The 16,104-nt window shown below is 38.9% G+C and overlaps 1 protein-coding gene across 7 annotated transcripts in view; it reads left to right on the top strand.

Annotated features, from left to right (window-relative positions):
• JMJD1C (jumonji domain containing 1C) overlaps positions 1-16,104 on the top strand; it is a 119,539-nt gene that overhangs the window by 101,592 nt on the left and 1,843 nt on the right. For all 7 annotated transcript variants that reach the window (XM_083502276.1, XM_083502277.1, XM_083502274.1 and 4 more), the window contains 14 exons: positions 1,874-2,088; positions 2,795-2,947; positions 3,474-3,563; positions 4,794-4,921; positions 5,128-5,341; positions 8,096-8,310; positions 8,943-9,221; positions 10,648-10,816; positions 11,641-11,731; positions 11,822-11,952; positions 12,838-12,960; positions 13,564-13,703; positions 15,067-15,243; positions 15,670-15,801. In XM_083502276.1, coding sequence (XP_083358402.1) covers positions 1,874-2,088; positions 2,795-2,947; positions 3,474-3,563; positions 4,794-4,921; positions 5,128-5,341; positions 8,096-8,310; positions 8,943-9,221; positions 10,648-10,816; positions 11,641-11,731; positions 11,822-11,952; positions 12,838-12,960; positions 13,564-13,703; positions 15,067-15,243; positions 15,670-15,801 — 2,257 coding nt within the window. The remainder of the gene's footprint in view (positions 1-1,873; positions 2,089-2,794; positions 2,948-3,473; positions 3,564-4,793; positions 4,922-5,127; positions 5,342-8,095; positions 8,311-8,942; positions 9,222-10,647; positions 10,817-11,640; positions 11,732-11,821; positions 11,953-12,837; positions 12,961-13,563; positions 13,704-15,066; positions 15,244-15,669; positions 15,802-16,104) is intronic.

The raw sequence follows: 16,104 nt of genomic DNA, 5'->3' as shown, positions 1-16,104 counted from the left end.
GGATAGTCACTTTTTTAGCTCACTCTTCAGTTAAAAAGCTCCCAGAGTGCCTTACGTAGGATCAGTTGCAAACAATTCAGTACCTACCACAGGTTTGCAACAAGTGGTGTGGAGGCAGCGATCTCAGGCACCAGTTCTTAAAGTTTTGATGTTCTTGTCATGGCCTACTTGAGTGGAAGCAGCTCAGGGAGAGAAGAAACAAATGGATTTGATCTATCAACCAAGCTGATGAAGTGAACCCTACTTCCTTTTTTTTACTTTGCTAAAGCCTGGTACCTATAGAAATTTTGTATTATCAAAACACTGCCTCTGACATTATTGCACATTTCTGGGTCTAGATGTTGTTGGAGTCCAACACCCATCAGCCCTGGCCAGCATAATCCTTGGTTAGGTCTGATTGGAGTCCACAACGTCTGGAATGCACCACTTTCACTATCGCAGGTGTAAATGGGCGGAACGGACTCCCTGATGAGGTTGTGGACTTTCCTTCTTTGGAGATCGGATGGCCATGTGTCATGGATGCTGTAGCTGAGATTCCTGCATTGCAGGAAGTTGGACTAGATGAACCTTGGAGTCTCTTCCAACTCTGTGATTCTATGAAATATTTTTCTTTCTGTAAACTCAATTGGAGTTTCTATTGCACAAAAAGCAGCAGGTTTTGGTGGAGGTGGTTTTAAAAATATTGAATCCTTTAAATCCAAGGTCTTTGGCTTACAGGTTTGTGATTTTGAACTATAGGCCACTTCTCAGGTCTTTGAATCTAATAATAATATATTCATACATATTATGCAGCATGCTCTGTTCTTGGTTCAGGGTGGCCAAAGGCAAAAATGGGTGGAGCAGCTGAGGTGACTCTGCCTTTGTAGTAGTAGGCTTTGTAGTAGGCTTCATTCCTGCCACACAAAAGTCATATGTATGGGACTGGTATGTATAAGGAGAAAGTGAGAGACTGTGGAAAACATTCAGCTTTTCAACAGGAGAGAACCTGAAAAGGAACCTTTACAAGGAGCTCCACAGAGGAAAAAGCAGGGCCTTTGTGACATCAGCAACCGTTGAGCCAATCACCAGAACAGATGTACATGCCTACTTGTAACTGAAGGACAGAGGCAAAGAGATGACTAAGGATTGGAGTAGCGGTTTCTGATGTCATAAAGGCAATACTTTTTTCCTTTTCACAACAACAAGGATGATCTAGAACTGAATAAGACTGAAGGGAAGAAAGGAAGGAGACAGTAGCCTGAGGTAAGAATGAATGTAAGGTTGAAGCCAGCGACTATGGTCCCAAGTGATGGAAGGAAAGAAAAACAAAATGGGGTGTGACCTGCAAATTAATCCCTGTGGTTTTGTGGAGTTATTTTTGTTGTTGTTGTTGTATTTATATCATTACATTCTATGCCAAACACATATACAACTAATAGAAATGTTGAAAAGCTTTATAGTAGTCACACCATGTTGATTTTCAGCACACTGAGTAGATTGAATAGTGAAAAAATACCATTATGTAACAAACTTCTCATGTTCGGGTGCAGATTAATAATGAAATTATTCTATGAAATTATTGTTTTATATGTGGCATCAATGTATATAAGGTATATAAAGTAGAAACAGGTAATCTATATTTCAACTGTAGATTCCCCAATGATACACTAATGCCACCATCTCCCTCTTAGCTTTCCAGCAGTACCTTCTCTGTCTCTGCCAACAAAATGGTTCAGGGAGAGAACCGAGACAGATATATACATTCTCATGCTGCCTTTTAGAAACATTGGACATTAACCAACCATAACATGTTTGACACACAGTTAACATCGAAATACAGTTTAAATTGATCATGAATTTGATACTTATGTAAGTTGTGTATTTTGTTTTGTAGGCTTTCTTTTAGTAAGAACGGAGTGGTTAGGATTGATGGCTTTTCTTCTCCCGATCAGTATGATGATGAAGCAATGAGTTTATGGACACATGATAATTATGATGATGATGAAATTGACCTAGAAACTTGCAAATACATCTTAGACCACATAGGTGACAAATTTTGTCAGTTAGTGACATCTGAGAAAACAGCCATGTCCTGGGTCAAAAAGGATGGTAAGTATCCAACTTTTTCTGAATAACTCTGTTCAAAAGTTAGTTGCTGCTTTTTAATGTGGCTCATCCATCGTGTTTTTCCTTGGGAATTTCCCTATTGCATCAAAATGTTATGTTATTGTACTGTTGAAGTAGCACAGGAGGAAACAAAAATGTATTGGGATAAATGTCCAAGACATGAACAAGGTGGGCTACCCCAGACTTACCGTAGTTGGGAGGAAGGGTGGGATATAAATTTAGTAAATAAAATTAGCGTGGGTTCCATTCCCAATGCAACAACAGCCTTGCTAGCTTGATTTGTTCCATAACAACTTTTCTTTTGTAAAAAAAGTATTTAATATGATGTTTTGTAATTATGGGCTGTCTCAACTGTATCTTTATTGGCTCTTTGGAAATGAACGCACTTTTATTAAAAAGTGCAAAACTATACAAAATAATCAAAGTGTGGGGCGGCAAATGTACTTTGCAAATCAGTCTTCCCTGAGCTAGTATCCTCCACAGGGTTTGTACTATGAGTCCCATCAGCCCCAGGAAGCATGGTCAGTGGTCCTGGATGATGAGAGTTGCAGTCTGGAGGGCACCAAGTTGGGGAAGGACACCCTAAATCAAACAGGTTTTCAGCTGAAATTTCATTTATGTGCTATAATTTTGCAGTTGTTTGCCTTTAAATTTCAGTACTTGGTCTTCTGTTTACTCTGTATTCCAGCCAAAATAGCTTGGAAGAGAGCAGTCAGAGGAGTCCGTGAAATGTGTGATGCATGTGAAGCCACTCTGTTTAACATTCACTGGGTCTGCCAAAAATGTGGATTTGTGGTCTGCTTAGATTGCTATAAGGCTAAGGAAAGGAAGAGTTCTAGAGGTCAGTGCACTTTTTGTAAGAATTAAGATAATAGTTAAACATTTTAGAACTGCTTGTTTGAAGTTTTAGGTTAGTTTCTATTTAATCACAAAAACTGGATACAAAGTAAAATCACCACAAGTGTATTCAGCTTTGTTCAAAACCACCGCTCTTATAACTGTAGGTTGTATGTTTGCATGGCTGATCTAAAATTACTGTGTTTAATTGAAGTTAATAAAAACTTGTAATTGATTCTATGATGTAAACCAGGGGTAGGCAACCTAAGGCCCAGGGGCCGGATGCAGCCCAATTGCCTTTGCAATCTGGCCCACAGACGGTCCGGGAATCATCGTGTTTTTACATTAGTAGAATGTGTGCTTTTATTTAAAATGCATCTCTGGGTTATTTGTGGGGCATAGGAATTCGTTCATTTCCCTCCCCTCAAAAAAATATAGTCTGGCCCACCACAAGGTCTGAGGGACAGTGGACCGGCCCACGGATGGAAAAGGTTGCTGACCCCTGATGTAAACTGTTAATGCCTTCACAGATAAAGAATTGTACGCCTGGATGAAATGTGTGAAAGGGCAGCCTCATGATCACAAACATTTAATGCCAACCCAGATCATTCCTGGAACAGGTAAGATCATAATGAAGGTCAAAACTTTTGTATCAATGAATATTGGTACTGCATTTCAGGATTCATAGCTAGCGCTGCAGACTCAGAGGTATTGTGTCTCTTTTCCTAAGATGGAAGGTATTTCACAGTGTGCTTGAGCCTCAGAAGGAAATGTGCCTTCTGCAGGCTACTGTCAAGCCTTCATCTGAAAAGGCACTCTTTTGTAAACCAGGCCGTAGCTCAGATCAGAATTTTAAGTATAAAATTATAACTTGTTTTGTTCCTGGTCATATTTTATAAACTTTTATAGATCAGCGAAGGCTGAGGCCTGATCGGAATAATGGTTACATCAGTGTTCCACATAGCAGAAGTGTAAAGTATAGATTTGTTCAAAAGCTTTTTGCAGGATTTTAGGAAAGAGATCAAGACCTTTTACTTCATCAGAGTTTATGGTACAGACCAGGAGTAGCCAACCTGCTGCCCTCCAGATGTTGCTGGACTACACCTCCCGACAGCCCAAGCTAGCTTGGTCAGTTTTCAGAGATAATGGAAGTTTTAGCCCAACAACATCTACATCTACATTGGCTAACTTGGTATAGAACGAGCACCTAGGGTACTCCTGGTTTTAATGTGCTTAACTGGAAATGCTTTTTTGTTTCTTTGATTAGCTAGTGGTGGTTCTTGGTGAATTTTAAATACATTTTTATTTTATTGTGTGTTTAATTGGAATATTTATGTAAACAATCAACGTACCTGCAGCAAGTGGCCATTGCTGTATAAAATGTGCAGCTGCCCTCTGTCTAGAGTGGGAAAGCAACACAGAAAAAACATGAAGCGGCAGGCCAGCATTGCTTTTAAAGGTTACAGTGTACAGGAAATGTTGTTTTAATGATGGTCGTGCTTTATGATCTCGGTCTATTCATGTGTCATGCCCTTCTCTGCCTTTCCCCATTAAGTATCCCTCTTGTTTGAGTCCCTCAAATGCTGCAGCTTACCCTATGTAATAAAAATGGTACTTAACCATGTTAACAGATTTTTTTAAAAAAATGACATATCTAAAAAAGTCATGTTGAAGATAGCTAGTGTCAGAATTTTGCTGTTTATTTTGGGGTAAAATTCTGAAATGTGTTGGCAAAGGTGGAACTGGTTCTAAGGGTTGGTGTCTATTCTCTTTGGTGTGCAGATGCAGATGAAGTTTGAGGTGGTCAGCTTCAAAACTGTATAATTCATTATTTTCTTAATATTTTATAGTATTAATGGAACTTCTTGAAGCAATGCATAATATTAGAGAAAAACATGAGATTAGAGCCCATTGCCAGTGTGCCAGCAAACAGAATTTACAACCTGGCAAGTTCCCTTCAATGAATGGTGTATCTCAGGTAAGGCCACAGCTTAGTGATCAAATATAATTTTGTTAATATTTGTTATGACACTTTTAAGATGCACAGTTGCATATGCTATTGACTTTCAGTGCTGCTTAACTGTGCATCACTAAAGCATAGTTTACATATGCTGCATTAGGGTCTTAAAGTAATTACTGTTTTATCATATGCAAAGTGCTTAATTGAATTGTTGTGTCCTACAGATTTTGCAGAACGTCCTTAATCACAGTAATAAAATTTCTCTGTGCATACCTGAGTTGCAACAGCAGAAGGCATCTCAGAAATCTGAGACAAACGGTAATACAAGCCCAGGAAGTGACGTGAGCACAGACAGCAAGTTAACTCCTCCTGAATCCCAGTCACCACTGCACTGGTTGGCAGATCTAGCAGAACAAAAGGCCAGGGAAGAAAAGAAAGGTAAATAATGGGATATGTTGATTAGAAAGCAGATTGCGGGTGAGATCCCATATAACATTAGCACAGGAAGTTTGAGAATCTTAATTTTGTTCAAGCAATAGCACACAAGCTTAACTGTCACCAATAACAATAACGGGTTGCGTTAGGCAGTTGCACAACAGCTTTGACAACAGCAACAACTTATTTGTACCCCACCCATCTGACTTGGTTGCCCCAGCCACTCTGGGTGGCTTCCAACATATAAAAACATAATAAAACATTAAACCTTGACAAATTTCCCTATACTGGGCTGCCTTCAGATGTCTTCTAAACTAAAGGGCATATAGTTACTCATTTTCTTGACATCTGATGGGAGGGCGTTCCACAGGGTGAGCGCCACTACCTAGAAGGCCCTCTGACAAGAATAGGACTCCCATTGGATTCAGCTGTTGTGCTGCACAAGATCTCTCCTAGTATAGGAGTAGAGAACCGGTCACCCTCCAGATACTGGACTGCCATTTCCGCCAGACGCAACAAGTGTGGCTAATGATCAGGAACAATGGGAGCAATAGCCCAACAACATCTGGGGCAACAGGTTCTCGACTTCTATGCTGTTGGGATGGGTGGTTGTTGTGCAAGCAGTCTGCCACAGAATATACCTCCTTTACATGTTAGATTTCCAAAATGACAGGTGTTTTTCAAGATTACCCAGTTTATCGTTAATTATCATTATAGGGACCTACATTATCATTAAGTTTTTTCGTTGTGTAAACTCTCCATGTTAAGAAAAATGTATGTTGCATGGGCAGGAATGAAGAGGATAGGAAGGAACAAATGGTCCTTCTAGAATAAAAAGAAAGCTGATTCAGACTTCCAGTGATCTTGTGGAACGAGGCAGTACTGGAGGGCTTTGCCTTGATTTCTGTAGACTGAATGACACATTACTCCAGAGGAGCTGTGAATGAGTCTGCACCAAAAAACCAACCAATATGGTTCAGGGGCTTGTTCATACATTCATGTTTACAACTTTTATATTGACAGTGTGGTTACAATATAAATACAGCAGAAGTAGAATAATGCTTGGATATACTGCAAGAAGAGGAACTGGGGAGGGTGAGGAGTGAAGGAGTGAAGCTTTAGTGTTTCATTAAGTATTTGTTTACTATGTAGCTCTGCAAACGCCTGAACAGGCTTTCAACTTCAGCCGCCTTATTTGGTCCCTCTCTCCTTTTACAGATTGTTTCTTAAAACTGCACAGAGGTTTTGTTTACTATCAAGCAGTATATACATTTTGTTTAAATATTAACAGTAGTAATACAATGCTACTTCTAAGGAACAGCAGAGCTAGGTGGTGTTTTCTCAGGAGTCATGGGAGAGGGTAGTGAATATCCCCTGTGCAATATTATCACAAAAAACCTAGCCACATCAGAAGCCACATCATATGCCTCTTTTCTTCAGCCCTCGTTCAATGCCCTCCTTGTTCTGGTCTGTGAGCAAGAAATGCCATCTGTAACCAGAAAATGTTAAATACAGAAGGATGTCTAGGGGCATAGAAGAGGCTGTGGTGAATATGAATTCTTCCAGCACATTTATATATTTGAACCACAATCCAGCACACAGGCACATTTATATCCACTGAAGTCAGTGGTTGGAAGAGTGTTGGATTATGGTCATGAAGTTCAGTATCATTCAATATAACTATAAATTACTTTAGCAGTTTTGACATTGGACGCAACAGCTTGCCTGAAAATAAAAGTAATTTATTTCTTTTATGAATTCTCAGACTCACCAGACTACTATTAGTGTTATTTTTTCACAAAAAATGAGAATTTTTGGGGGGCGGCAAGTTATATTTCTTACTGGATTCCCAAAACACTAGGGTCAGATTCATATGAAAACCTTGTTGCCCCACTATGTGAATAGCCCCCAGACTTGCATACTTCTCCTCCTGCTCTTTCATACCTGTAAGGAGGAGACTAGAAATCTTTGCTTCCACTTTGAAACTATATTTGGTTCCCTATGATGTGTGAACTCAAGGAACTACGGTTTGCTAAGCTATGGTTAGTAAGAACAGGCCAGGATCATATTGTGTTCTCATTCCAGCTTTTTCTCAAATCATAGTTCTTCTGACACCTCCAGGGGACTTTGATTAGTTTTAAACCAAAAGTGGATGTATCTGGCCATCTGTTCTGACATGGGAAAGTGAAGGGGAGGAAAAAATTCCTAAGACCAAGGCTTGTCACAACTAATTCACATTGCAGAAAACTGTGGGTTCCCATTGTGTCTGAATTGGTCTAGTAACTGATTGATATATGTCATCATTCACAGTTTGCTATTTTTCATAATATAAAAAGCAATGGGAATTCCATATTTTCCAGTCTTGTGTGTTGGCACCTTATGGAGGCATCAAACTAAACAATTTCTTGTATAAGATAGGAAAACCATATGCCGATGGCATGTATTTCCAGCCTTTTTTTAGTTACCATATTTGTCATTTATGACAGGACACTCAACAGTCACAAATGCCATTTACATAGTTAAGTAGGGTCAAATTTGGAAGATTCAATTCATCCCCATGTGTTCAGGGAAATATTACTATTATTTATTAAATTTGTCTACCACCGTTGTACCCACAGGCCTTTGGGCAGTTCACAGGATAAAACCACAACATAAAAACGCTACAGGTAGATTGTTGCCATTGTGAATCACAAACAGCTAGTATTATTCATGTTGTATCATGGCACAATTATGTACGATCAATCCTTTTTATTTTAGAAAACAAAGACTGCCCTCTTGGAAAGCATACAAAGGAAGAGCAGGACCAAGACAGTTCAGAATCTCTTAACTACAAGATGCCAACTCCTTTGTCTCAAAATAGTGAGCAGGGCTCAACATTACGAGACTTGCTCACCACTACTGCTGGAAAACTGCGTCTCGGCTCTACAGATGCTGGCATTGCTTTTGCACCAGTTTATTCTACAGGAACTGCAGTGAGTTTGTTACCAGATGCCTTGCTCCAAATGTTCTTGAGTGAGAAGGGCTTAAATTAGCTTAGAAAGCAATGTCTAAATGGAACTGCTTTCACTGTATGATATTCGTCATAGAATGAAATTGTATACCTAAGGGCCTGGGCATGCCCAATGCTATTATTTGGAATTGTCATTAACAGCTCTTGAATTTTTTGTCACTGCAGAACAAGGGGGCTGTTTTTCATGAGTCCAAAGGTTTCTTGGACATGTGGAATTAGTTATGCAATTCTCTGGATCTCAGTCTGCCATAGTTTCCCTTAAAAAGTTTAGATATGAACTAACTTGGTTAAAGTTCAAACTTATTAACAACATTTTAAGGCTCTGTTTATGCATGTAAATATTACACGAGCGATTCACTAAAGAGTTAAACTCCTGCAATCTCATTGTCCTTTATTGTTTGTGTAAAAATCAGAGGGGTTTGTTATCAGAAGATCACTTTTTAATGAATGAGAATATAATATATTATTGTAGTTTTCAGTTTGATTGCACTATTGATTATTATTAGTGCAGCACCTCTTCTATGATCTGATAATGAAAGTTTTCCTCCTGACAAGTTCAATATTGCTTAAGTCCTCATTTTATTTTTCCAATAGAGTAGCAAAGGTGGAAGGACGATGCCAAACATTCTTGAGGACATAATTGCTTCAGTTGTAGAAAACAAGATTCCACCAAATAGAACACCAAAGATAAATGTAAAATCTGAAGTGAAGGATGAGCCAAAGGATGAGAGAAAAATTATTACAGATGATTGCAGCACATTGTTCAGTGATGTTCCACATTCATGGCTCTGTGATAAACACATTTTATGGCTCAGTGATCATAAAAACAGCAACAACTGGAAACTTTTCAAGGATTGTTGGAAGCAAGGAAAGGTATGTTTAAAATACCCTTCAGCACCTAGAAAGTGCATGCTTGCACCTTAATTTTAGATCTGTTGTTGGATTTCATAGATTCATAGAATTGTAGAGTTGGAAGGGACCATGAGGGTTATCGAGTTTAAATGAAGAGAATCCATTTGTCAGTGGATGCAGCCAAATGTGGCCAAAGGATTACCACTTCCTAACGCTTCAGTCAGAGTCCCTCACTAACTGCCACTTGCCTCATTATATATGGTTTGTAACACAGATGCCTCATTTTGTCTTGAAGACTATTCCAGACTAACTGGGGGAAAGGAAGATAAGGATTATGCAATATCACCAACATGGCAGCTCATGTAAATTTTGCCATACTTCCTTGTCATGAAATGGTCTTCAGAACAGTATTTTAGCTATAGTGGAAGGGGGAAGAACCATAACCCACAACAGTAGCAGGGATGTATTATCAGAGAGAATTCTGGGTCCCTGCTGACAAAAGTGACCAGCCACATAGCTCAATGTATTACCATTTTAATGCCAGTCTTGAAGTTAAAACTTAATGCATTAACAAAATTTTAAGCGTGGGTTAAGGCCAAGAACATATTAAATACTGAGAATTATGAACCAGTTAAAGTGTTCCCTATTAATGTTGTGCAATATTACTTCAGTATATGTGTGTAAAGATCAACCTAACAACTCCTTTTGCACTCCCACTTAGGAAGAAAATTAACAGGGTCTAAGTTGTAGTCTAATTGTGTTGAGGTTTGTCAGTGGGCAACATCTGGTGATGTTTTTCCACTTGTGCAACAGAAACCCATTTACAAAACAAGACTTGCGGTTTCTCTTTTCTCCACTACAGCCCCCGTCAAAAAAACCTGCTCTGGAGCATTCAGCAATTCTCTGGAGCAGATTTAGGGGGCTGCAGTGGGGAGGAGATGAAGAAGCCCCATTACATGAGCTGATGCACACTCACTCAATGTTGCATCTCACTATGTATTTCCATTGCTGGCAAATTAATTGCTTTTAAGTATGAAGTCTCATTATGCAGTAACAGGTAAATTGTTTTATTGGTTATTGCTTTGAGAGTAAATCTGAACTTAAGAATTCTTCATAGAGGATATTACTAATGTTTGGACTAATTTTCATCTCTTGGTGGTACAAACAGCAGTCTTGCAAATCAGCATTTAAGAAAACGAGTTGAAAAATAGTAGAAAGAACTTGAAATGTGAGACAAATGAAAAGAGTAGAAACTCTGAAAACCATGCTATGTTAAAGACAATTCACATGCCTAAATGAAGGTGTCCCAATATTTATTGATGAACAGTTAATATTCTAAACTTCTGTGCAGTCAAGACAAGATGTCCTTTCAAGAGTGATGGAAATATGCATGAATCCGTTTTTTAAGTGCTCTTGCTTATTTCCACTTTTCTGTTTTCCTTTTCAGCCCGTATTAGTGTCTGGAATGCAGAAGAAACTGAATGCTAGCTTATGGAAGGCAGATTTTATTAGTTCAGATTTTGGTGATCTCAAAGCTGATCTCTTGAACTGCAAAGACAGCATTACTTCCAGTGGCAGTGTCAAGGAATTTTGGGATGGCTTTGAAGAAGTTTCAAGTATGTTGTGCTTTGTATAGGACTATAACAGACCCAAATAAAATACCTATCTATAATCTGGAAAAAGAGGATATCAGAGAATTGTGGCGGTCCTTCCTTTTTCATTATTTGCCAGAAAAGATTTAGTTTGGGACAGGATGCTGTTAATTGTCCAAGAGTTGATTGTGTGCTTAATTCTTTCCATTAAGTTCAGTTGAAAAGTATTTAGACTTGACAGGACCCTCCCTCTACATAATATACTAATGCAAAATAAGCCTTAGTAATATTTCATAATTATATGTTCTGCTTATTTTATTTTAAAAAGAAAAACCTCAATGTGAATCTGTAGGCCGCTTCCTTGATAAAAAAAATTCAGATCAGAGACACCAATTACTTCCAGTGACAGGCATGAGCATGAATTGGAAAATATCTGTATTGCTATATAATAGTGTGCATTTTGCTCTACCACAAGATACTTTAATGGTTTTTTTGAAAACCCATTTTTGACATTTGACAGTATAGTATGTACATTCAAATATCTTCCATTCTGTATTTCAATCTCTAAAATGTCTAAATGTTTAGTGTGTGTGTGTTTTATACATCCAAAATTTGAGTATACAACCAAACAGAATTGCAATGTAGTATCAACTAGTAGAGCAGTTTTAATATCAGATATGAGAGCCAAAAAACTGGAATTTCAGGATTTCCCCCCCTGATGTTGGTAAATGCCTTACTCCATGATCAAAAAAATGGGATATATTCTAAGTTATTGTTAAAACCATTATAAAAAAATCCTGTTTTTCCCCATCTGGTAGCACACTCACTGATCTCTTCACTGTTTGCAGAACGGCAAAAAATTAAAAATGGAGAAACAGTTATACTTAAGTTGAAAGACTTTCCTTCAGGAGACGATTTCAAGACCATGATGCCTGCAAGGTATTTGGTATTATTTAGCTCATCAATTGATGGATTGAGCTTTTTGTTTACTGAAAAATTATTTATGTTTATTTTACTTTTTTCCCCCAGATATGAAGACTTATTAAAATGTTTGCCACTGCCTGAATATTGCAACCCAGAAGGAAAACTGAATTTAGCTTCATACTTGCCAGGTTTTTTTGTGCGCCCAGATCTAGGGCCCAGATTATGCAGTGCATATGGTAAGTAACATATTTTTCGCCCTATAGGGCGCACTGGCCCATAGGACGCACCTTGTTGTTGTTGTTTTTTTGGGGGGGAGAATTAACAAAAAATTACCCCCCCCCCAGCCGCGAGAAGAAAGGCAAGTTTATAGGAAATGGAATACCGTATTTTTTGCTCTATAAGACTCACTTTTTCCCTCCTAAAAAGTAAGGGGAAATGTGTGTGCGTCTTATGGAGCGAATGCAGGCTGCCCAGCTATCCCAGAAGTCAGAACAGCAAGAGGGATTGCTGCTTTCACTGCGCAGCGATCCCTCTTGCTGTTCTGGCTTCTGAGATTCAGAATATTTTTTTTCTTGTTTTCCTCCTCCAAAAACTAGGTGCGTCTTGTGGTCTGGTGCGTCTTATAGAGCGAAAAATACGGTAATCAATAAATTTGAGAGGGTCAAAGCATGTGATAATGTGGTCATGGTAATATAAAGTTGTTTTATAAAAGGGAGTTACAGATGTCAGTTAACTTGGCCACTTAACAGAATTCCCTGATGAATGAGGAGGGAGTATACATGTACATATTCAATGTACATTGAGATGAGAGAAAACACATTAATGCTCCTGATGTAGGTGCAATAATTGGGTGGTATTCAGGTAAGTTTTACTCAGAGTAGGTTCATTGAAATTAATGGGCCTAACTTAGGCATGTTCATTAATTTCAGTGGGTCTCATCTGAGTAAAACTTAGTTGAATAACACCCTCATGGCTATTCATATCAGAATGCTAACTCCTAATCTTATACATTATAAAAGCAGTATTTGTTTAAGAAAACAATTTCACAGGAAAACATTTTACAAGTCTATGATAATTTTAAAATGCCCTTCAGCATATTCTATATATTCTGTTTGAAAAAGGTGTAGCTGCTGCTAAAGATCATGATATAGGAACTACAAATCTTCATATTGAGGTATCTGACGTGGTGAACATCCTTGTCAGCGTTGGCATAGCAAAAGGGAATGGCGTTCCTTCAAAATCAGGTAAAGTAAAAATAATACAATGTTTATTAAACAGAAAAATATGAGTTGGCACAACTTGCTTAATAGCTGATCTACACCCTATAAATGAACCCTAAATCAATCCACTTGATACTTTAGCAATCCTTTGGTGCTCATTCAGATTAAAGGACATTCTCTCCCCACCCCCCATTTTGCAAAGTATTATTGGATGTATTGACTTATATTCTAGGAAGTGTTCATGGAAGGGGTTTGGCAAAGAAAAACCTTTCTGTCCCCCTCTTCTCACTTCACTTCCCAAGACCCTCGTAAAGTCCCTCCTCAGGATTAGGGAACCCTCCTGAATAGGTTGAACTGTGGCACTTGGGGAGGGTGAATTGCCCCAAACTGTATTCTGGCATTTTCCATGGAGACACAGAAAGCCTTTGTGTAGCAAAGGTGTTTCTAAGCTTTCCCCTGGTACTCCTATTGTTTTAGATTTGTTCCATTATAATTTTTACTCAGTGAATGTGGATTTGCTCCACCCTGCCCCTTTTTGTTAAGGAGGGAGAGATTTATGGTAAAGTGTTGAATCTAAAGAAAGAATTTCTCCAGCTCTGGAAAGTAATTGCATTTCTGAATTCTCAGTGGTATTAAAGAAGTTTGAAGAGGAAGATTTGGATGATCTTCTAAGAAAAAGACTGAAGGATTCAAGTGAACTGCCTGGTGCTTTGTGGCACATTTATGCCAGCAAGGATGCTGACAAGATAAGGGAGTTTCTACAGAAGGTTAGATTTACAATGAATGCATATTGGTATTATTGTGTATAAGATTTGTGATGGGCAAATGCTTGTCTTCTGGGTACCAGCCACTCTGTTCCATCATCCTTCCCCAGGTTTTCCTTCCTTTCCCCTAACAGTCAGCCAGAATTCCTTGCCCACTGAGCATGCTCAGTACTCATTGAGTTGTTGATGGGATCCTTCATTTTTGGGGTAGGGAGTGTTGGATACACTTGTGCTCCCTCGCAGGAAGTGACTATCCAGACAGTGAGATGGTTTTCTTCCCTTCAGTTGCATCTGTGTTTCTCTGCTTTAAGACAGCCTCCCCCAACCTGGTGCCCTCGATGTTTTGGACTACTCCCATCAACCCAAACCAGCATGACTAATGTAAGGTATGGTTGGAGTTAGAATCCAAAATATCTGAAGAGCTCCACATTGGGAAAGGCTGCCTTCAGATTTTTCTTGGAAGCTTTGTTCTAGTTCCTCTACCAGGTGTAATCTGGTACAGAACCGCTTGAATCATAGAGTTGGAATAGACCACAAGGGCCATCGAGTCCAACCCCCTGCCAAGCAGGAAACACCATCAGAGCACTCCTGACAAATGGTTGTCCTCTGCTTAAAGACCTCCAAAGAAGAAGACTCCACCACACTCCTTGGCAGCCAATTCCACTGTCGAACTGCTCTTACTGTCAGGAAGTTCTTCCTAATGTTTAGGTGGAATCTTCTTTCTTGTAGTTTGGATCCATTGCTCCGTGTCCGCTTCTCTGGAGCAGCAGAAAACAACCTTCCTCCCTCCTCTATATGACATCCTTTTATATATTTGAACATGGCTATCATATCACCCCTTAACCTCCTCTTCTCCAGGCTAAACATGCCCAGCTCCCTTAGCCGTTCCTCATAAGGCATCGTTTCCAGACCTTTGACCATTTTGGTTGCCCTCCTCTGGACATGTTCTTGAGACAGAGCTTCTTTGTCCAAGAAGCAGCAAAGCTATGGAACGTGGTTTAGTTAGTTATTTTTCTAGCTCTGTTTTGGAGGTTTTTGGTTTTTACTTTTCCTTTTTATATTTTTTTATGTCTTTAAGTAAAGTTATTTCAGATTACGAGCCAGTTGTAGGAGCCTCGACCATAAGTCAGGATATAAATATTTTAAATAAGATCTCTGAGATACGGCCCAAGCAATCTGTACGAGACATGGAGGAGGGAGCAGTTTTTTCCCCATTTTCCCTTGAGGTTTTCAAAGTTTCATAGGAGAGTTCTGAAACTGAAACTGTATTTATGTTAGAAATAAGATGTTAGAATGAAAGGATTTTGTGAACATAGATATTACTTAAAACCACACAGCATTCACTTTTGCTTATAACGTATTACAGATGGCAAAAGAACAAGGTTTAGATGTTTTGCCAGAACATGATCCGATACGTGACCAGAGTTGGTATGTAAACAGAAAACTCCGTCAAAGACTTTTTGAAGAATATGGAGTAAAAACCTGCACTCTGATCCAGTTCCTTGGTGATGCCATTGTTTTACCAGCAGGAGCACTTCACCAGGTAAAAACATCAATTTATTTTTACTAGAGTCACTAGATACCTCAGACAAGCTGTTGTAGTATTTGGTGTCCAAGAGTGGAGCAACCCAAGAGGATGTGTGAAGGCGGTAATAGGGGTGGGTGGGTGGGTGGGTGAGTGCCCGTGCATGTCCGTGCACCCCCTCCTCATATGTATGTGAGAGAGAGCAATTGTGGGGTGGTCAGAGGGCTGACTACAGTGAATGCAATGCTCATGCTGATAAAAATTACACACACAGTTTTCCTGTCTAATCAGCTGGAAAATTTGCATGCAACTCTATGGGTTTTTGAACGCATAATAGGGTTTTTCGGTGATTTGGAAAACTGTGATCAATGCACACTGGCTTTAAAAAAAAAAACTTTTTCTCGTTTGCCCAAGAACAATTCAGAATGTTGTTTTGTGTTTCAGGTACAGAATTTTCATAGCTGTATTCAAGTAACTGAAGACTTTGTGTCTCCAGAGCACCTTATACAGTCATTTCACTTAACACAAGAATTGAGGCTCTCGAAGGAAGAAATCAATTATGATGATAAGCTGCAGGTAACAAATGAGTACTTGTCATAACTCCATTTCTGATGAAACATCAGTCCTCTCTCACGTTAACTTTGAATGTGCGCATTGAATATGAGACAGTAGTATCACTTTCATTTGTGATAGTTTCACATTGGCTTTTCTGAGCATTTCCATGTGTGTTAGTTAGTTATTTAGTTAATTGGTTATTAAATTTCTATATCGCTCTTCGTCCAAGGATCACAGGGCAGTTTACAATTGAAAAATGCATAAAATGAAAACCATGGCTAATTCTGCTTATGGCCGCTGTAACAATTAAATAAGCCTTTTTTA

The sequence above is a fragment of the Podarcis liolepis genome (assembly GCF_965112155.1).
Source record: "Podarcis liolepis genome assembly, chromosome: 5".
Classification (NCBI taxonomy): Eukaryota; Metazoa; Chordata; class Lepidosauria; order Squamata; family Lacertidae; genus Podarcis; species Podarcis liolepis.
The sequence above is the reverse complement of the archived record's forward strand: the minus strand, read 5'-3'. Positions and strand labels throughout refer to the sequence as shown.